Raw genomic sequence first — 22,623 nt, forward strand, 5'->3', positions numbered from 1 at the left:
GTTCTCGAGGGTACGATGCCCACAGTGCCCAATATTGCCATGGTGGTGGGTAGGGCATAGGTGGTGCCATCCAGGGGTTCACCCCCCAGGGGGCAGGATCCTGAGAATAGGCTGAGGTAATTTTCCTAAAACCTCTGTTGACAGGGCTCTGGGGATTCATAGACTCATAGACTTTAAGGTCAGAAGGGACCATTATGATCATCTGGTCTGACCCCCTGCATGCTGCAGGCCGCAAGACCCTTCCCTGGACTCTCCGTTGAAGTCCCCAATCCTGTGTTTTAGTGACTTCAATCGGCTGAGACCCTCCTGCTAGTGATCCCTGCCCCATGCTGCGGAGGAAGGCGAAAAACCTCCAGAGGCTGAGCCAATCTACCCTGGAGGAAAATTCCTTCCCGACCCCAAATATGGCGATCAGTAATACCCCGAGCATATAGGCAAGAGTCTCTAGCCTGACCCTTATTGGCCATTATGCTATTCATGTACCATTGCTTGGTTTTCCTTGGCTACTATGTTTTACCATTAAACCATTCCCTCCATAAACTTATCCAACTTAATCTTAAAACCAGACAGGTCCGTCGCCCCCACCGTTTCCCTCGGAAGGCCGTTCCAATATTTCACCCCTCTGACGGTCAGAAACCTTCGTCTAATTTCAAGCCTGAACTTCCCCCCGGCCAGTTTATATCCATTCGTTCTCGTGTCCACATTAGTACTAAGCTGGAATAATTCCTCTCCCTCCCTTGTATTAACCCCTCTGATATATTTGAAGATAGCAATCATATCCCCCCTCAGCCTTCGCTTTGTCAGACTAAACAACCCAAGCTCCTCTAATCTCTTTTCATACGACAGGTTTTCCATTCCTCTGATCATCTTAGTCGCCCTTCTCTGCACCCGTTCCAGTTTGAGTTCATCTTTTTTAAACATGGGAGACCAGAACTGCACACAGTACTCCAAATGAGGTCTCACCAGCGCCTTATACAATGGAAGCAGGACCTCCCTATCCCTACTAGATATACCTCGCCTAATACATCCCAAGACCGCATTGGCTTTTTTCACCGCCACGTCACATTGTCGACTCATAGTCATCCTGCGGTCCACAAGGACCCCTAGGTCCTTCTCCTCTTCCGTTACTTCTAACCAATGCGTCCCCATCTTGTAACTAAAATTGTTATTATTCATCCCCAAGTGCATCACCTTACACTTTTCACTATTAAATTTCATCCTATTTCTGATACTCCAATTCACAAGCTCATTCAAGTCTCCCTGCAGAATATCCCTATCCTCCTCCGAGTTTGCAACTCCTCCCACCTTCGTATCATCCGCAAACTTTATCAGCCCACTCTTGCAATCGGTCCCGAGGTCAGTTATAAATAGATTAAATAAAATGGGTCCCAAAACCGAACCTTGAGGCACTCCACTAGTAACCTCCCTCCAACCCGACAATTCACCCTTTAATACGACCCGCTGCATTCTCCCCATTAACCAATTCCTTATCCACCTCTGGATTTTCATATCGATCCCCATGTTTTTCATTTTAACCAATAATTCCTCATGGGGTACTGTATCAAACGCTTTACTGAAATCCAGGTATATTAGGTCCACCGCATTTCCCTTATCTAATAAGTCCGTTACTTTCTCAAAGAAGGAGATCAGATTCGTTTGGCATGATCTGCCCTTCGTAAAACCATGCTGTAATTTATCGCATTTGCCATTAACCTCAAGGTCCTCCTGTGTTCCAGTTTCCTCCTCACTGGAGGAAGGCTGTTCAGACCCTGACTCTGCCATGGAAGAGAAACAGGCATTCAGCAGGGGAGACTGCAGGATAGGTGACACCAGCAGATCTCTTGCCTAAGTAAATTGAAGTGGTGAGGCTCCTGCATGAGGTGAAGGCTGCGCAGGAGGGAGTTGCAATGAGGGAACATGCCTCTGAGCCGGGGTTTTGTTTCTTGGCTCACTGCCAATCAGTTCCACGGGTGCCAGTGCCGTGGTTGGTGCCAGGAGGGCAGCATCAGCCTGCAGGGTGCGGAATGTCGGCACCGCGTCCGTCGCGGTGCCGAATGGTGCCAGAAGAGAGGCAGGCAGCTGAAAGCCTGAAGCCTCGGCACCGGAGCTTCGCGCCGCCGCCGCAGCCTCACGCGGTTTTTGCGCGGTGCCGGAGGAGCCCGGCTTGTCAAATGTACTCAAGCGGGGGAGCACAGGCAGGGAAGCGGTAGATCTGCCCGGGGAGGGCTTGTGTCTCAGGGTTTCCTTTGAAGATGACAAAAGGTGCCCTTTCTTAGCCGCTTTCTTGTGTTTGTTTGAGGCGGGGGGGGGGGGGGGGGGGCTGTGGTGGGCAGCGGAGTCGGAATCAGCACCTGGGTCTGTAGCCGCTCCTAGGGATTTCTGGAGGAGGAGCAGTTTCAGTCTAAGCTCCCTGTCCTTCCGTGCCCTGGAGCTGAGTTTTCTGCAGTGGGCACATTTTTGAGGAATGTGGGTCTCCCCCAGACATTTTATACAGTGTGAGTGGCCATCTGACAGCGGGATGGCTTCCTTGCAGTTTGAGCAGCGTTTAAAGCCTGTGGAGCCAGGCATGTCTGAAGAGGCTGCAACTGACAGGATCTTTTTTTTTTTTTTTTTTTTTTTTTTAGATAAAAATGGTAACTAACTATAACTAACAACAAACTAACTAACTAGAAGGGTAATTGTAACATGAGAAAGGAATTTCCTAACGAGTCTGCTGTGCTCTGTCTCAGGCCGGGGACGGTAGAGAAGGAACTGAGGAGACCGGCCACGCATGCGTACTATTAATCTAGACTCACAGCGGGGGGTGGGGGGAGGAGCCTCTGCGCATGCGTGGCCGGTACGAGTACTGCTACAAAAATCTCCGAGCGAAGGTGCAGGGACGCACCAACACCTGGAGTGGAGCACCCACAGGGACATCTCTCGAAGAAGAAGGTGATTCTGGCCCCACTGCTGGAGCTCTCTCTGGCTGCCTGATAGCATGGAGCTTCCAGCTTTCCCCAAACCCCAAATTCTAATTAATTAATTCTGTGCCCTTCTCTGCCCCACATGGGCCCGTACCCCACCTTAGTAATTAATTATGCGCCCCCAAGCCTCCATCTCAATTCTCTGCTGGCTTCTGCTGCAGCCCTGCTTAGCTGAATCTTTCCCAGGAGGCGTGAAGGCTGGGCTTAGAAATTACATGCCTGCCAGCTGAAGCTCCCCGCAGCATTGTGAGACTGGCTCCAGCAGGCGCCAGAATCATGTTTCTCGTGATGAAATCGTGAGAGTTGGCAATCTTGAAAACAAGGGACATAGGGAATGTGAGGAAGCCAAGGGAGGCTGGGATGGAAGAGGAAACCACAGCAGATTAAGGGACAGGAAGAAACTAACATGGGGTTTTTTACAAAGTGGGTATTTTTTGGTAGTTAGATGCGGAAAACAAGGGGATGACATAATATGGAAACTCTTCCCAGTGAACCAGCGGGGGGAGGAGCAGCAGTGGACTGATGACTGATCACATTCAGGACTCACACGCTAAGGCTTTGCATACACTTGCAGTGGCATGTAGGATAGATGTAGCTATACTCCACAATGAAAAGCAGGCTGTGTCCACGCTGTGGTGTGCAGCTACATGCAGCAGTGAAAGGCTCTGGCAGGGAGAGGCAGTGGGGAAAGGTGCTGCCGGAGCCTTTCCCCATTGCCTCCCCCCACCAGAACCTTTCTCTGCTGCTGGAGTCTTTCCCTGCAGTGGGGAAAAACTCTGGGGCTACGTCTACACTTTCATCCAGGTGTCAAGTATACTAATGCACTCCCACCCCCACCTCCAGCACGGGTATAAATAGTGGTGTAGATGGTGAGGCACTGCTTAGGCGAGTAAAGACATACCAGAACCTATGGGAATGTGCCCCCACATGGCTTTTTACATGCCCAGGCAGTGCCTCCCACATCTGCACTGTTATTTTTGACAATGTAGTGTCCTGCCGCCTCTCTCATGCTCCAACCTTTCCTTGCTGCAGGGAGCTGCCATCTACAAACTATTTCTTCTCGGTGATCCCTCTTCCCTGCTTGTGAATTTTGTTTTGCTCCCTGCTGTCCAGAGAACATTGGATCCTGCATTTTTGATCGATCTAGAACACGTTTAACCTTTAATCCACTCCTGTTGTGGGCAAAGGAGCCCTAATCTGTCTGCTTTAGTGTCTGAAGGGCAGTTTGAGGGGATTGGAAGGGAGGGATGGGTTAGGAAAGGTCAGATTAAGAGGCAAATATGATGGTACTTTGCTCAAGAACAGACACCCATCTTAAATTAGATGATTTTGCTAAAATGATCAGTGGTGAAACTGTTAGTGACATGTGAATGGTCATCGTTGGGGCTCAGCGTCAACACCTGAGAGCTTCATACCGCTCATAGAGCTATTGTTTCAGGCTGTTTGCAGACATTGCTGCATCGAGTCAAATTCAGCAGGGCTTCTCCACAACTGAAAGGGCTAGGAACTTGAGGCTAGAGCAGAGATTGGCAACCTTTGGCACACGGCTCACCAGGGTAAGCCCCCTGGCGGGCCGGGCCCGTTTGTTTACCCGCCGCGTCCGCAGGTTCGGCCAACACAGCTCCCACTGGCCGCGATTCGCTGCTCCAGGCCAATGGGAGCAGCATTGACGAAACCTGCAGAAGCGGCAGGTAAGCAAACCAGCCCGGCCCACCAGGGTGCTTACCCTGGCGAGCCGCGTGCCAAAGGTTGCCGATCCCTGGGCTAGAGCCTCAGCTAGTGTAAATCAGCATAGCTGCCTTGACTTCAGTGGGGTTATGTTGAGATATGCCAGCTTTGTCAAGTGAAATGTTCAGTCTGCAGAAATGGATGAGGGCTCCAGAAGAGTGCTGGTATGGCCTATCACCAAGTAGCCACTCAATCTAACCCCAGACTGGCAGGAAGAGGGGAGTGGTGTGTTAAGAGGGATGTGGCAGGGGGTAAGGGGGAGGGGCACAGTGGCTAAAGGAAACTAACCATCAAAATAAAATATAGTCACTAAGGCAAGCTGGAAAGATTTGTTTAGCTGTGTACCAAAACAGATTGCATTTGTGAGTGGAAAGAGGTGGAGGAGGCAGGGAAAGCAATGAGGAGGGGAAGGGTCCTTGTCTCTCTTCTGTCTGACGGCAAGCCAAGACCTGCCATCCAAAATACACATGTCAGATGGGACAGATTGGGTTTTTGAGCCACTTCTCCCCGTGACTGATATTAGTGTTCCTGCTGTCGTCCAGGGTGCTGCCAAACCAGACATTCAACTTGTTTTTTATTCCATGTAAACATGAACTGGCTGCCAGCCTTCGCCTCCCTCCAAAGAGTACACAGCTAGATTAACATTATCATGGAGAATGGGCCCCAGCTGCTTCCAGGTATACATCCCTCATTCCCCTGCTCTTAGCTGCTTAGGAGGGAGTGAGTCCCACTCAACCCCCTGCCCAGCTCACAAGAGGCAGTGGGTCGTTGATGAATGGGACATGCAGTAATGAAAGACTCTAACATTTAGTCGATCGGGAATCAGGGCTGCTGCAAGGAAGTTTCACGCCCTAGGCGAACTTCCACCTTGCGCCTCTCTCCCCCGCCCTGTGGCAGCTCCCCGCTCCCCCCCCTGCCCTGAGGCGCCCCCCCCCCCGCAGCAGCTCCCTGCCCCAGGAGCCGTGCAGCAGCTCCCCACCCCAGCTCACCTCTGCTCTGCCTCCTCCCCGAGCACGCCGCCCCTGGTCTAATTCTCCTCCCCTCCCAAGTTTGCGGCACCAAACAGCTGATTGGCACTGCAAGCCTGGGAGGCGGGAGAATTGGAGTGGTGACTGCATTGTCAGGGCGGGGGTGTAGGAACGCTGTAAAAAAAAATTGGGGGCACCGCTTTTTGGCGCCCCCAAATCTTGGTGCCCTAGGCAACCGCCTAGTTTGCCTAAATGGTAGCACCAGCCCTGTCGGGAATGTTCAAACAATAGCAATGAGACAAAATAAGGATTAATGGCAACATTTGAATAGGAAACAGGAGTCGACACCTCTGCCTGGGATAGTCATATAGCAGAGCAGACGCACAGCAACAGGACTTTTACTTCAGTGTCTTTCCCCCTAAGGGCTTGTCTACACATACAGCAGCACAGCTGCACCGATGCAGCGCGTGTGGTGAAGACGCTCAGTCTGTGCCAATGGGAGAGAGCTCTCCTGCCGGCATCATAAAACCACCTCCACCAGACGCAGTAGCTATGTGAGTGGGAGAAGGTTTCCCACCAACAGAGCGCTGTCCACCCTGGTGCTTATGTCAGTGTAACATATGTCACTCAGGCTAGGTCTACACTGGGGGAGGGGGGAGATTGATTTAAGATACGCAAATTCAGCTAGGTGAATAGCGTAGCTGAATTTGACGTACCCTGTTCGACTTACCCCGTTGTGAGGACGGCGGCAAATCGACCGCCACGGCTCCCCCGTCGACGGTGCTTACTCCTCCTGACGAGGTGGGAGTACGCGCGTCAATTCGGGGATCGATTTATCCATCTAGATGAGATGCGATAAATTGATCCCTGAGAGATCGATTTCTACCCGCCGATCCAGGCGGGTAGTGTAGATTAGCCCTCAGGAGGTGGTTTATGTACCCGCCTGAGTGATATCAGTTATGTCGACATAAGCTGTTGTGTAGACATAGCCTTAGGGTATGTCTACACTGCCCACCTTACAGCGTGACTGCGGCAGCGCTGTGACATGGGCAGTATAGACATAGGCAGTGAAGAGCTCTCCCAGCGATTAAAAAAAATGCACCCAGAACGAGGGGTGGTAAGCTTTATCGCTGGGAGCCTGGTTCCCGGCGATAAAGCGCTGTCTATACTGACGCTTTTCAGCGCTAAAACTTTTGTTGTTTGGGGGGGGGGGTGTGTGTGTGAATGAATGAAGTTTTAGCGCTGAAAGTGGCAGTGTAGACACAGCCTTAGTTGGGACCTTTAATATAGGGTTCAGGGCCGCCCAGAGGGGGGGGCAAGTGGGGCAATTTGCCCTGGGCCCCGCAGGGGCCCCGTGAGCCCTGGCCTGGTGGCAGTCCGGGTCTTTGGCGGCATTTCGGTGGCGGGGGGGCCCTTCAGTCACTCCGGGTCTTTGGCGGCGGGTCCTTCAGTGCTGCCGAAGATGCGGAGCGACTGAAGGGCCCCCCACCGCCAAAATGCCACCAAAGACCCAGACCGCCACCAGGTGAGTACAAGCGCCGCAGCTCCCCTGCTTTGCCCCAGGCCCCCTGAGTCCTCTGGGCGGCCCTGTAGGGGTTTGAAGCTAGCTGGAATGGATCCCTTTTCTTAGCTACCTAGGAAATTAGATCTCTTCTTTTGATTGCCCCAAGCTGCCAGCCTGTCTTGAGAGCCTGTTGAATTCTCTTCCCTCCTAGCCCTGAGCAGCATAAAGCCTCTTATCTCTGCTGGGATCAATGAGAACAGCCCCATATGTTGTTGTTGCATGTCTCAAGAGAAGCAGCCAACGCCTCTATTAGGCAGTACAGGAGGAATGCTGGCTCAGCCCTGGGGCATTCTCAGAGGCACCAACAATCACAGGAGGGTCCAGGTATGAGGGTGTGCAATCAGCCAGGCAGTACGAGATGGGAAATGGCATCAATCCCACGGCCAGCTGGGACATGTATGTCAGGAGTGGTTTAAAGTCAATTTCAATGTGCCAAGGAGGAGACAGAAGAGTGATAAAGGCAATAACAAAAACACTGATGTTTATTTTCAGTTAGGTGAGAAGGAGCTGAAGTAGACCTCCTAGCTGTTTCTCTGTCTGTGTGAGTCACTCCCTTCTCTCTTCTAATTTTGCTGTGTCTTCTCTGAGCCTTTTGTAAAATCTCCCATTGTTGCTATAGTATGGGTGCAGCTCCCAGTGGGTGCAACACTAGTGCAGACTATTTACTGAGGCTGTTTGAAAAGTCGGTGCCTGTGGATTCTTTGCCAATTCTTAGGGGCTCCCACTGCAGAGGAATCCAGTCATGACATTAGGAGAGTCTCTGAGCTCCTCCACTCACACACTAGCATCCCTCACCCTTTTGGGGGTTGAGATGAGAGGGGACCTTGACCCCCAGCCAGCACTGCCATCAAGTGCATTAGTCTGGTGGTCCCTCTGGGGTAGTGCCCCAGCCCCAGCTTTGCATTTGCCCCTATGGGGTTAGACACGATGCCCCCACCTTGTAAGGAGATGCCCTTGGGTTGCCCATTATTTTACCTTTTTGGATCTGGAGTCGATATCAGCAAGTTCCTGCACTGGGCACCAGCCAAAAGTTGTGGCAACTAAATGACTCACATGTAGGTCCAAACTGTCACCTCTGGGAGGGGGAGAATTCCAGTCCTCTGGTCGCCCAAAATCCAACCCCTATGTTTCACCATGAAGAAGGTGAAAAAAAACAACCAGCCTTGGCCAATTTGGTGGCATAGGAAAAAATTCCTTCCCAGCCCCAAAGTAGCAACTAGCACAGCCCGCAGTGACCAAGATAAGGGAGGGGTGGGGGAGGTTTACTACTGGAAACCAACAAACAGGAAGTGGCTCTGAGCATATGGGTCTTATAGCTCCAAATTTCAGGCCAAATCTTGTGAGACCTCAAGCCTACCACGGAAGTCGGTCCTGTGGGGTCTGGAAATTTCATAGGACCGGGCCTGTCCTGTTCTCCCATCCCAGGAGCCACCAAAATAAAGCCTTCACTAGGCTTGGGGCCTTAACTCAGAATAGTGTCAGTGCTTTGAAAAGGTCTCAGAGATTCCAAGTGTCACCTATACAATAACTTGAACCCAGAGCCTCTAGGCTTCCAGACAGTGTCAGTCACAGACTCTAGCCCTAAAGATCCACAGACTCCATCCTAAAGATTCAGAGAGTTCAGACATCATTACGTATACAACTCAGATACCTCATTGGAGGTCCCTTGACTCTGGAACATGTTCTCCTGTTGGACCAACAGAGTCTGTGGATGTTTTAGGCAGCTCTTCCCATGAGCAGGGTAAGTGTGGGATCTATAGGGACTGTATCCAAGGTAGACATGCTCAGTGACTGCCTGATGGGTGCCTTTTAAAAATCTAATAAATATGACTTATTTATTATTTACGGAATGCCTTGAGCAGGTTCAACAATGAACACCACACAGAATGCCTCAAATGACAGCTGTCTCAAGGAGTTTACAGTCTAAGTGAGACAGAAAATACTCCAGGCAACAAGCAGAAGATAAAAGACTCTGGGGGGTATAGATGTGCTTTAAAAAGAGTAGAAAAATGCTATAAATATAATGCACTGATTTCTAAGGCCTTGTCTGTACTGGGAAAATGCACTGTACTAGAAAATGTGTTAATTAACCTTGGGTTAACAATGACCAGCTAACACATTTGTAAATTCAATTTGTGCTTGTGTGCTCTAGGTGCTAATCCTGTTTAGTAGCGAGTTAGCTAACACATTTTTCTAATCCAGCACACTTTCCCAGTGTAGACATGGCCTTAGGTGGTTGATAAGTATATATGAGAATGAGAAGATAAGTATTGCAGCCTTATGGATTCCAGACAGTAGGGTTACCATATTTCAATACTGCAAAAAGAGACACTCCACGGGACCCCAGCCCTGCCCCAACTCCGCCCCTTCCCGCCCGGCCCCGCCCCAATTCCACCCCTTCCCCACAGTCCCTGCCCCAACTCCGCCCCCTAGGGTGACCAGATCACCCAGGTCAAATATCGGGACGTGGGGGGGCAGAGAAAAAAAAAAAAAACAGTGGCAGAGCCCAAAAAAACCAACAACCCCCCCCCCACATTCCTCCTCCCTCCACAAGCGCTGGAGGGAGGCCCAGGAGACGCAGGGGGAGCACGGGGCCAGGATGAGTAAGTCCGGCCTGGCCCCAAGCGCAGGCAGGACTTGGGCGCGGTACCTGGAGGGAGAGTGGGGGGGGCCCGCGGTGCCAGGCGGCGGCTGTTCTCTCCACCTGGGCAGCCGAACTCGGGAGCAGCCGCTGCTGCAGCTCCCACTGCCGCGGGGGGAGGAAGCGGCCAAGCACGTGGCGCTCGGCGGCTGTGGCTCTGGTGCCTGGGCCCGAACCCTCCGAGCCTGGGCCTGCTGCGGGGACCCAGCAGTGCACACGCTGTGCCCAGCCCCTGGCCAGTCGGGTCTGGGCTCGCTGCCCAACTGGTGCAATCCCGCGGGCGGCCCTGGGGCGGAGGACTCGGCAGCCCCGTTCGTTCCCCTGCGGGACCCGAGTGGGACGGGGGGGCTGGGGCCTGCTGACCCCACTCTGGGGCCGCCCGCAGGATTGCACCAGCTGGGTCCCCGCAGCAGGCCTGGGCTCAGGGGGTTCATGCCCCGGGCGCCAGAACCGCAGCCGCCGAGCGCCACATGCTTGGCCGCTTCCCCCCGCGGCAGTGGGAGCTGCAGCAGCGGCTGCTCCCGAGTCCAGCTGCCCAGGTGGGGAGAACAAACAGTCACCGCCTGGCCCCTGTGGGGACGTTGCTTTGGCCCCCGATGCAGTGGAGAGCGGTGGGAGCCAGGAAAGTTGGAGCCCGGGGAGGAGGCGGTCCCCTTACCATGTCTCCCTATTTTCCTGGACATGTCCTGCTTTTTGGAAATTCCTCCCGGACGGGGATTTGAGGACCAAAAAGCCGGACATGTCCAGGAAAATCCGGACGTATGGCAACCCTACCAGTCATCCATGTACCCCAAAACCAGAGAGTCCTGAGAGTGTCACCAATCTCTGCACATAGAGCAGCACCCATTCCTCCACTCTCCATGCTTATTCTCTCATGGGTTTTCTCTCCATGTCCTACCAATGGACTCCAAGCTAAAGCCGGACAGAGCTTGGTCTCCAAGATTAAAGCATTTTCCCACTACATGAGCAACTACAAACTCTGCAGAACTGTGTGAGCTAGTTTTGGGATGAGAATTATTATACACCAGGGGCTTGGAGTAAAATTAAACCATTGGCAGCCTTTCTGTTTCCTATTCAAACAAAATCAGGACTGTGGCATATTTAGCGCTGGGCCCCAGTCCCAAGGCAGGAGGGAGAAATAGCAGTATAGGGAAAACTGATCAGACCCTCATCTTTTTTCATCCTCTCCCATTTTACGAGAACAAGGAATCTCTTGATAAAAATTAACAGCTGGTAAATTTACTACAAATAATAATAATAATAATAATAATGAAAATACTTCTTCAAAGAGCATGTAGTTAGCCTGTGGAATTCACTATCATCGGAGGTCATCAGGTCAAATACTTTTGCTGGAACTTAATGTTATGGGCATTAATACCATGTCTAGTTATGCATATGAAGATAAGAGTAATCCAATCTCATGCTTCAGGACATAGGGATTTTTTTTCCTACTCCCCCCAGAGCATTGCACAATAGGCTGGGTATATTATGCCTCCCCTCTTCGCCCACAGCTTCCCCTGAAGGCACTGGCTGCAAACAGATAAAAAACAGACTTGGTCTGATCTGATACAGCAAATTTCATTTCCTTATGAAAGAGGAAATCTAGGGTGAGGGCTTTTCAGAGGTAGCATAGACCTGAGTCGGTCCTGCACCTCAGACCTTGAGGGTAAAAAGCATGTATAGGCTCTGGTATTTCCATTCCAGATGGACAAAATAGGGTGTTTCTTATAATAATAGATTCAATCCAATTTTGCATCTCAAAACAACTGCAAATTTTGGATCTAAAAACCTATCTAGGTTCTTTGGTCCAAAACAACCAGTATGATTCTCTTTATCCAGCAGATGAGTGAAAGATGCTGGCTTTGAACAGAGTGAGGTCACAATCACTTTCTTATCTCTCTGCAAGTCTGGACAGGAAACGAGGTTGGATTAAACTCATCTGGCTCCAGAGAATGAGTCAGATCATGACATTGCGCAACTTGAGGGGCAGGAGGTGGGAAGGAAAGTGCAGAGGAGGGAGGAATTCTGTTTTGCCATTCCACAGGAGCTCAGCTCAGCAGCATCCTGTGTTTTTACAGTGAGAGTCTTGATTTTGTTTTTTTTAACCTAATTTTTATGTGTTGCTTGATGTACAAGTTCAGTCTAGTTACTCATAGGGATGCCTATGCCATAGTGTGTGAGCTCCAGCCAATTAGTAAAACAAAAATAACATTAGCAATCTTCTCTTCCTTCCCTCCTTCCCAAGCTGAAGGAGAAATAGCTTGATCAGTTTGCCTGGGTGTGTGTGGTGAAGAGCTCATTGAGGGAAAGCCAAGTACAGAGATGAAGTTTGCACTTAGTTCTGAATATGGTGAGGCCCATGGGCATTCATATCAGTTTATGGAGTGAGCTCCCCAACCTAGGTCCAGCTCTTGTGAAAGGTCTGTTTCCTCTGCTCACGACCCTCTCCCCTCCCCATTGGTAACAGCTTTATTGTTTCAATTTAAGGAAGCTGTTGTGGGAAGTCATGGTCATAGACAGAGAGTTGATCTATCATGTAGCTAGGGCCAATCTCATGGAGAGCTTTTAATATTAGGATAAAAAGCATAAACTGGCCTCTGTATTCAATGGAGAGATGGTGCAGGAACGAAACAATGGGGTAATGTGTTCCTGATGACCTGTATTACTAAACAAAAGGACTGCTGTGTTTGGTACCAACCACATGCTATTTGGGCATCCAACAGCAGGAAGTAGTCCAAACGAATCCCATGGCTGCAGAACAACTTAATGAACTGAAGGCAGTTCCTCAGAGCACTTCCCTCATCCTACCAGCATCACTTGGTCTTACCCTGGTTTCAGCTTTAGCCAGTTGTTCTTCACCCAGGTGCTGATTTCAGTTTGACTTCAAGAGAGATGGCGCTGTTTATGTTTCATGTAGAGGAGATGCTGAGCTGGGAGCTGTCCGGGTAGTTCGGTCATCCCACTAGCTGTCCCTCGTTTCTTTTTGATGTTGACTAACATGGGGAGTGGACTGAACATGGCAGGAGACTCTGCACCTGGAGGAACAGTTGCCCATAACCATCCACTAGGTTTGGTCAAAGAGGAAAAGTTGAGCCATCTCAGGATGTTTCATTTCACCTTCGCAGCCTCTTGGAGTTGGAACAGGCGTGTTTCACGATCTATGCCTCAAAGAGGCACCCAGCAGGATGACTATGGATGTGTTTCTCTTGTCTATGGACAGGAGGAAGTCCTCCACCATCCACTAGCACAAAAAGTGGAGTCTATGAACTGTGCCCTGTTCTAAAGCCTCAGAATAACACAGAAAATTACTATCTGATAAATGGCATTGGAGAAGGTGAGGCTCTGCCCCTCGATCCCGACCCCAGGGAGCAGGTGAGGCCATGCCCTCCTTCCTTCTGCGCTGGCCTGTGGAATGGGGCCAGTCACAGTGCACTGGGGTGGGGGGAGGGGAGCACATCATTCAGCTCTATTATGCAAGGAACAGCCCTAGAAGAATAAGTGGGCCAGATCCTGGGTCCTTGCTCCAGCCCCAAGCTGGCTCTGTGAATAACTGCATCATCCCCTCATTCTCCAGCTTGGAAATTCTGGCCTCAAGATGCTGTGCCTGGGCTGTGAGGGCCATGAAGGTGCTTGCACCAGGAACATGTGCGACAGCTGCTATCTTGGCCAACACACCGGAGGCCTCCCAAGCTAAAAGCACGAGTCACTCACTACATCTTGAGCTAACGAGCCAGTCTTTGTATGGGTTGTAACTGTCTCACCTCCTCTGTGTACTGGGCAGGGGAGACATGGAACACACACTGAGCAATGGGTCATGCCACTTGGCAAGCCAGCAAGTAGTCATAGGTTCTACAATAAACTGGAGCGCCCCCATATAAATTAATCTATTGCTGGTCCTCTAAGTCAATAGTTACCCTGCAGTTTTTATTCTGTGACTAAATTGGACTAAGTTTGATCTTTCTTTGTAAATGGGAAGCTAAGATTTTTAGTTGTTTGCTTAGTGCGTGTAATAGATTTTCTTTACTTTAATCTCACTAACAGCTCATTTAGAAGCTGCCACCCTGACAAGCTCCCACCCGGTTCCAACTTCTCTGAACTCACTCTGTCAGTGTGGTACTTCTCACTTCATCTGAGGCATCTATTTGTTAATGGAGGGAAAAGAAAATCATTGTTGGAGGCCCCTCCAAGGCAGAGAGCTCACATCACCTAGGCTTTTCTCTCCTACTTTACTGTGCCACTAAGAAGGGACTCCAACCAACAGTGAGGGAGGTGTGAGGGGACGGGATGAGGGAGGGGGCAGCCTCTGACCTTATCCCACAGTGTATTGCAGGTGTTCCTGCTGACCAGCTCTGCCGAGAGTGGTTCTGACTCAGTGCATGATTATTGGAAGAGTTAGTGAGGAGGAGGTAAATTCAGTCATCAAGGAAAGAGACTAGACCTCCATTTAGGGAGCCTCTGCCCACACTGCTGGTTAATGGCTTGGACCCAGATAGCTTGCTCTAGACGCGGCCTCGACCCCATTAGCCACTGGCATCCGCTCTGACTCCCCCCTCTCTCCTGCTCAATTTCCTGAGGTTTCTGGTTTCCTGAGTGAGGGCAGAAGGTGTTTTTGGCAGAGAAGGTGGGAGCCTGGGGGTGGAGGGTGGATCCAGCGGGGGAGACAGAAGAGGAGGAGTCACTGATCACTGATAAATAAAAAGGCCCCCTCTTCTCCAGTTAATGCTACAGGACGCTGGGAGAACTCCCCCTTAGACAAGAGCTGCAGACTGAAGAGGAAGCAAGTCCAGAGTGAGTATGCAGAGACCTCCCTGTAGTTAGTTAGTTATTAATGTCTGTGCAGTGCTTTGCAGCAGGAAAATGTTAGAGAGATGCTATGGAATGTATTATTATCTCATCCACCATGACAAGGGCCCCAGGGCTGCCTTTGCAGCGCTACCCCTTACCAAGGGACTGCAGAAATTTCCACAAAGTTTGCAGGCAGTTAATATTAGTTCCTGTTCTGTGACTACTGCACACCAGAGGATGCTGTTAGATAGCAAGGGCTAGGAGTCGGATGTTGGGCTGGGTGTGTTCCACCATGGGGTGTGAGCATTTGTGGCTTCACCTGGTGAGATAGGAGGTGTAGCCCCTGGGGAGGGATCTGTGTGTGTAAGGAGCCAAGTGAATGCAGTTCCCACAGCAACAACGGAGGCGCTCACCCTGGGACAGCGCAGAAGGGTGGTTAATTTGACTTCCAATAAGGTCTGTTTGTGGATAAAAGCAAAGTGTTTGGGCTAACGCCCGTTTATGACATGCCCTCACTTCTGTGGTGGCGGTGTGTGTGATGCCACAGGCATTCTGGGAGCGCTGAGTGACTCGGGAAGAAAGCAGAGGCTGGGGCAGTGACCCTGGACTCAGCACTGAAGGACAGGACAGGTACATGGGGTGAGGTTGGTTATGGCATTTATCACTGTGCGACCTCATCACCATCACCTCTCTCTGCATGTCCTTCCAGCATCTCCCTCTCTGTGTGCCAGTCACTGTCTCTCCAGGCTCACTCCTTATCCCTTTCACTTCAGCCTTCCCACAGGCTGCAGGATGGGCCATGATTTAAGCCCACACTCTGTAAAAACCTCTGAACCACATGGAATGCAACAAATCCTTACCCAGGCCCAGAGGCTCCCTTAAAAAGGAGCGACCACTGCTCTCAAATCCAGGAGGTGCTGGGGTTCAGGGAGAGGAAAGGGAGCTGGGGAAAAGGGATCAGAGGGAAACAGGAGCAGGGCATATCAGACCCCATTTCTGCTCTTTACCACAGAGTAACTGGGGGCTCCTCATCATCCCAGGCTGAACACTGTATATGAGGAATCGGTGCATGGGTGTGAGCTGGAATGGAGCTGGTGGTAGAAAGGGGGAAGGTGCGATGTGTGGTCACCCTCTCCTGTGTTGGGCAAAAGGAGGAAGAAAAGCACCTTATTCACACTGGGGGCCCCTGGTTACAAGCGCTACTGATTTCAGGTCTTTTTCTCCCACTGAGGATCAGAGGATCTGGACAAGAGTTGTGAGTTTGGAGTTAACTGTTTCTTGGCATTGGTAGGGTGATTGGCAAAGCCCAGAGTAATCTGGTCCTTTCACAGGTCCAAGGCTCAGCCCAGTAGGGAATCATTTGGTTCCTGGCAAAATTCTGGTGCATTATAGGGTCCCTGTTCCATGCAGGCACATGCAGAGTGTGAATCCTCCAGGAAAGGACTGGACACGTAACCCCAATGGCAAGGAGTAACAGCGACAACTGAGCAACTGTCTCAGTGGCCTCGGGGAATGAACTGAGCTGGATTTGTGCCCACTGCCCAGGCTGTGTGACAGCTCCAGACTCCTGGAAAACTGCATGCAATCCCACAGGCTGGCCTGGTGCAAGGGGAGCTACGTCAGAGCTCCTCAGTGAGCTTCATTTAGTTGCAGTGGCCTCTTACCACTGCCCAGCTCAGCTGCAGCCATTGCCCAGTGCACCCTGTCCTCACACACGCTGCTCTGGCCGTGGCTTCACATGTGGTTTAAGTGAAACCACTGATCCCATCTCTCTTCTCTTTGAGTTGGCAGCCATGAGGCTACAGACGGCAGCGCACATTCCCCTCCAGGGCCAGCTAACCTGGTGCTGGAAACTGGACTAGAGTTTCCCACATAGCAAGTCAGAGTTCGTTTCCTGAACCACTGGAGCAGACTGTGAAGTACCTCTGGCTCCTGCTAGCCTGCAGAGCAATAGATTTGGTTTGAACTTGGGTCCCCTGTATGGCAGGGAAGGGTGTTAGCACCAAATCATGTTCCAAGAGTCAGCAGCTCAGAGCGAAGGATCCATCCTTCACCCAAAGAAGAGGTGGCCCCATTCTACTAAGGGAGCAGTGTTTGTGTGGGACCCCAGAGAATAAATGTAGAGATAGGTTTCTAGGGGCTACTGCAATATACATGTGAACTAACAATAATCCCAGCAGACGACGGGGATCCCATCAGGGTTTGAGTACCATGAAGGGCACAGTAGGGTGTGTATGGGGGAAAACAACAGGATTGAACTTCTATCTTTCCCCTGGTAGATGGAGTTCAATCAGAGCAGTACTGGGGTACATTAGGGACCAGTCTGAGGGGAAACCAAGGATGGAACATTTGAGATCAAATTTCCCCATCTCTCCAGGAAGCAGGGGGTTGGTCCCATTCCTTCCAGCCGTGGAGCTGACAGACAGTGCGGGCTCTGTGAGTCTGGACCAAGGGTGGTAACGGCAAGGAGGGGAGATCAGAGAAGGAATTAGGGAAGCAAGCGTGTGGTCCTCCTCGGTGTCTGGAATTACACTCATATAGTTCAACATTTCTGGACATGCAGTGTTAACAGCTCACCTCCTTTTGAACTCTGGCACCCTCCCCCTGCAGCAAGGGCAGGGAAGGGAGTGTGCCTACCCCACCACCAAAGCCTGATTAGACCTGTTTATAGAGGGTATTTTGTAACAGTCCCATAGAAGGTGAGTGCCAGCCAGGCCCTACCTTCCGCTGGCTCCTTCATCTGATTCCTCCCCTCCCAGCTGCTGCTTTCATAATAAACACTCCACTGCTAACTTTGCAGCCTGTCCAGAATTTCCCGCTGCCTTCAGTGGAAAGAGAGCAAGACAGAGAGTGACAGAGTGCAAGAGAGAGTGACTCCCACACAATGCGGACCCTCATCCTCCTCACGCTCCTGGCTGTTTTGATGGTGGCAGCTTTCTGCTATGGTAGGTGACCTCTTTTATTAGAACTTGTTTGGAGTGGCAGACAGTCACAGACACCTCTTGGTCTGTTCAGATGTTTTGCTTTGATGTTTATCTCCCCTTATCTGTTGCTGTCCTCTTGCCCATCCACTCCCGTAACCACTGTGTCAGACCACTCTGCCTCTACTCCAGAGCTCAATCACCTAGATGCTTTTGCCTCCAGTCTAGAGCTGCCTGCACTTCAGACCCTTCCTCTTTACCACAGACCATTCTGTGACCACTGCAAACTATCCCCACATCCTCGACAATCCCAATCTGTGTGGATCATAGAAAGAGGAGATGGAAGAAACCTAAATTAGTCCTTCCTTAGTCAACACAACTTGTGGATGCACTGGAGGGGAGATCCCAGGTGCTGTTTACATATCAAAGTGATGCAGGGTCTGGTAAGGGAAATTCCTTATATAGATCCCAGGCCCTATTTCCTATAAGAAGGTGACTCTCTGAACTGTCCCTGGTTTGCCATTCTGTTGCATCCTCAGCTGCTTGCCTTTCCTTTGTTAATGGCGAGCGAGATTTTTCCACCCACCTTCCCTTTCTCCTTTTGAATGTCTCTCCCATTTTCTCTAAAATGCATACACTTGCATATTAATGGACCGATCTGACCTTGCACTGAAATATGCATATTTAGTGGTGATTTGTATTTCTATAGCATTTTCCATCTAAAGATCTCAAAGGGCTTTACAAATATGAATTAATTAATTAAGCAGCCTGCCCCCACTGTGAAGTAAATAGGTGTCATACCTGTTATATAGAGGGATACATAAAGGAACAGAGGGTCAGTGATGCTCCCAAGGATAACATAGTAAATCAGTGGCACAGCCATGGATAGAACCCAGTGGTTCAGTCCTCTGTTCTGACCACTAGGTTGCCTTATTCCTTTCCTTGCTTTTCCTTTTAATCAGTGAATGAGACTTCTCAGTCTCTCTTCCCTTCGGTTTATTAATGGTGAGTGAAAAATTCTGTGTTCCATAACTACAGTGCCTCACTGAATGTTTTTCTCTTCTTTCTCCAGAGTCCCATGAGAGTATGGAATCCCATGAGTTTGTCAGTAAGAGACAATTTTACTACTTTGTTTAAACTAGAGGGGAACTAAGGGGCTCCCGTACTCCACTGTCTTCACCACTCTGCTAGGAGTTCAGCTGAGCCTGGCAGGCATGAGAGTGGGGGACTGGTGGAAATTAGAAAGGGGAGAATAAACCACTCCAGACAAATTGGATTTCTTTGGTGACAGAATTTCCGGATGAGTGGAAGGGGGAACAAAAAAGATAAAATACATGTTGACTCCAGGAAAGCATGTGACATAATGTCTTACAAAATCTTACCTGAAAACGAACTGGAATTAGCTTTGACCACTGACATATTCCCTGAAAAGGGTCTTAAAAAATGCTATTGCTAAATAGCAATGTACTGAGTTTGGGAAGAGCTGCCTAAGAGGTGCAGCAGAGATCAATGCCACATCTGATATTAAACCATTAATTAGATGCGGTAAGGGAACTCACCCTCACTGCCTTCCCCTTGTCACTACAAGGAACAGCTAAGATTGGCAGGCATGAGAGCATGGAGCTATTACTCATCTGGAAAAAGGAGTAAGCAGCATGTTGATTCAATTTGAGGAGGATGATAAATTTGGGGAAGGACCAATAATAGAGAGCAACCTAAGCAAGTTTAGAATATAGATGAGTAGAATTTTTATTTTTTATTTTTGTAAGGGATTTAACTTGGACAAATGCAAGTTAGTACATTTGGGGAAAAATAATTCAAATTATAGATCTTCAGTGGCAAGGGGACGCGTGGAAGGCAGTAAATTACAAAGGAGATCTTAGGTTCACAGTGATCCAAAAACTGGGCATAATCCTGTAATATGAAGTGGCAGCAAAAAAAAAAGAGAGCGCCACTATGACTTTGGGCTGTATCTATAGAGGCATCAACCCATCTATATTCTAAACCTGCTTAGGTTGCTCTCTATTATTGGTCCTTCCCCAAATTTATCATCCTCTTCAAATTGAATCAACATGCTGCTTACTCCTTTTTCCAGATGAGTAATAGCTCCATGCTCTCATGCCTGCCAATCTTAGCTGCTGCTTGTAGTAACAAGGGGGAGGCAGTGGGGGGTGAGTTCCCTACCAGAACTAGATCTGGGTACCTTGGCCAAATGACAGCCAAGGGAAACAGGATAATCATGGATAAGTATTTGACAAATGTAAACCCCATAAAGGGAGATGAGAAGAACCTGTTTAGTGTGGTTCAAAGAGATGATACTAGACAATAGACAATTTAGGCTGAATTTTAAGGAAAAAGATCAAGTTATGTGATCTATTAGAGTGTGGAATAATCTCCCTAGAGAAATGAGGGAAGACCCATTGATTGGGTATTTAAAATTGATCTGGAGAATGCACTCTAAGAAACAAGCAGCTGAGGCTGGATGAACAGGGTGATCCAGTGGACTCTTTCCATCATTAATTTATGGAACAAGATTAGCAGGTTGGTAGCGAACATGAAGTCATGAAGAATAGGAGGCTGGTGAGAATGGCAGGCTAGAGGAACATGGGGTGCCCATGACAATGAGAGGCTGGTAGTTTACAGGACTTTGGAGTACCAGAGGCTAATGAAAATAGAAGGTTGATGGGGTCCAGGAATCCATTGTGAATGGGAGGACAGGTGAGAATGGGACGTTGTCGGAGCAGGATTTGTTGTAAGTAGCTGATGATCTTCACTTCAACTATACATTGATTAAAAATAAATATTCTTTCACCTCATCAGATCCCTTCATTAACAGACGAAATGCCAACGACTTCATGAGAGCTCAGCCGAGACGAAACTTCATAGTGCAGGAGAGGTATGTTTTCATAGGGTCTTAGGACATGGATAGAGGGGGCTTGGAGAGATGAAGATCTCTCCTAAGCAAGTTTAAGTTGTTGCCATTGAGGAAGGTCAGTGCTATTAGCTTGGAGACAGAATTTCCCACTCAGCCTGGGGGTCCCACTGGGGAACCTAAAACTGATTGAAGATAGAGGAAGATTAACTTGGAGTGTTATTGAGTATGAGAACTCTTCTCAGTGCCCACAGGGCATTAACTAATCAGTCTGAAGAAAGCGCTAGAGGAGGGTGGGGAAATCACTGGTATAAATCCTGAAAGGAAGGATGGTCCAACAGTTAGACACCAGTCTAGGCCTTGGGGAGACCCGAGTTAGTTTCCTGCTCTACCACAGACTTCCTTTGGGTCAAGTCAATTAGTCTCTGTGTGCTTCAGTTCCCCATAACAGAACTGCCCTACCTCTCAGGAGTGTGGAGAGAATAAACACTTTACAGATTAGGAGGTGCTCAGATACTACAGTGCTGTGCTGGGGGCCATACGAATCCCTAAAATAGACAGAAACAGGGATTGGGGATGAGGCCTGAAAGAGAAGAAGAGAGGAACCAGAGCTGAAATGCACAGTTCTTTGTAAGAGGGACTCAAAGGCAGCTCCGATCTCTTACACTGCTGATCTCTTACACTGCTGTCAACCTAGAATAACTCCACTGATTTCAGTGTAGGTACTCTGGAACACAGAGGTGAACAGAGATCAGAATCAGGTCCAGGTTCTACGTACAGCATTTTCCCAAGACAAAACTCTTCTCTAATAGTTTGTGTTGGCACCAGAAAGGGAATGGCCTCCCTGACTCTGGGTGTATCTGCCCCTGTATCGGACAGGAAGAAGGCACCCTTGTTATGAGATTTCCATGTGGCTATGTCAAATGAATAAGAGAAAGAAAGTTCACTGTAATTACGTTAGCCCTGTGAACGTACTCTTCTAAAGAAGGTGATGAGTTCACCTGACCCCCTATGAGAGGGCTAGATGGTCCCTTCATGGGATGTTCCAGCTCCCTTCCCTATCCTGGCAACATGAAAGATCCTAGGAGCTTATGGCAGCAGGTTTGAGCTACTGGGGAAGTGAGACCCACTCCTCCGCCAATATAAGCCTCTACAGGCCCCATCTGCTGTGAATGGCACTTGGGAAAGGGCTCAGTGCAAGGTTGTTGCATTGGCAGAGCCAAGGAGAGCTGAAAGAACTGTAGAGGCATGTGTGGGAAGGTGGGGCAGGAGGACCTGGCCACAAACAGCAAAGTTTAAAATGACAACTTGCTCTCTCCTCCCCTTCCCCTTCCTTGCATATGCAGGATCAGAGAACGCAATAAGACCCCCCAGGAACGCCAGCGAGAGATCTGCGAGGACTACAACCCCTGTGAGCGCTATGCCATGCGCCATGGCTACATCGCTGCCTATAAGCGCTACTTTGGGCAGCAGAGGGGCAAGTTCGAGTAACAAGTTCTCATCCCCGGTGCCTGGAGCCTGGGTTCTGTACCTAGAAAGAGCGACGTCTCTGAAATCTATTAAGTTGCTTGTTAACTGTATGTTATCCTGCCTGCCCTCTGCTTCACTCCCCGGTAACCAGGGATTCCTAGATTTTGTGTTAATTAGCCCAATGCCGCTATAGAGGAGGTTGGACAGGAGCCAGGATGTGGGTGTTTATTAGAAAATAAACTGCTGGTTTGATACTATTTCTTTATGACTCTGTATTTCCTTGTGTTTTTCTTTGGGGATCTTCTACAGGGGAAGGTTAGTTTTTCTCTCTATACTCAACAACAGTATTGTGGTAAATTTGAACATCTATGAATCAGATGTGTTTTAAAGGCTGTAACACAATCAGGACTCTGACCTCTATTCTCTGGGGCAGTGGTGGGCAACCTGTGGCCCGTCAGGGTAATCCGCTGGTGGGCCGCCAGACAGTTTGTTTACATTTGCATGGCTGCCCGCAATGAACATTGGCTGGGAATGGCGAACCGCGACCACTGGGAGCTGCAGGCAGTCATGCAAATGTAAACAAACTGTCTGGCAGCCCGCCAGCGGATTACCCTGAAGGGCTATGTGCAGCCCACGGGCCACAGGTTGTCCACCACTGCTCTGGGATCTGAAATCGGCTTAAATTTTCACAAGTGACTAGTGATTTGGGGT

At 49.7% G+C, this 22,623-nt stretch overlaps 2 protein-coding genes across 3 annotated transcripts in view; one reads left to right on the forward strand and one right to left on the reverse strand.

Moving 5' to 3' along the window:
• The window catches only part of PDE6H (phosphodiesterase 6H), a 114,401-nt gene that overhangs the window by 82,232 nt on the left and 9,546 nt on the right, over positions 1-22,623 (reverse strand). The window lies entirely within an intron of this gene.
• MGP (matrix Gla protein) lies at positions 14,549-22,169 on the forward strand. The gene is made up of 5 exons (XM_054029200.1): positions 14,549-14,652; positions 17,450-17,594; positions 18,643-18,678; positions 20,391-20,466; positions 21,789-22,169. The coding sequence occupies exons 2-5, from the start codon at positions 17,534-17,536 to the stop codon at positions 21,931-21,933; spliced, it is 318 nt and encodes a 105-aa protein (XP_053885175.1). The 5' UTR covers positions 14,549-14,652; positions 17,450-17,533; the 3' UTR covers positions 21,934-22,169.

This window comes from Malaclemys terrapin, chromosome 1, assembly GCF_027887155.1.
Source record: "Malaclemys terrapin pileata isolate rMalTer1 chromosome 1, rMalTer1.hap1, whole genome shotgun sequence".
Classification (NCBI taxonomy): Eukaryota; Metazoa; Chordata; order Testudines; family Emydidae; genus Malaclemys; species Malaclemys terrapin.

What these genes read in the sequence shown, in the direction of transcription:
- MGP (XM_054029200.1), top strand. Translation starts at nt 17,534, where the DNA reads ATGCGGACCCTCATCCTCCTCACGCTCCTGGCTGTTTTGATGGTGGCA. An exon ending in GGTGGCAGCTTTCTGCTATG is followed by an intron (nt 17,595 to 18,642) that starts GTAGGTGACCTC and finishes TTCTTTCTCCAG; the next exon opens with AGTCCCATGAGAGTATGGAA. An exon ending in GGAATCCCATGAGTTTGTCA is followed by an intron (nt 18,679 to 20,390) that starts GTAAGAGACAAT and finishes TCACCTCATCAG; the next exon opens with ATCCCTTCATTAACAGACGA.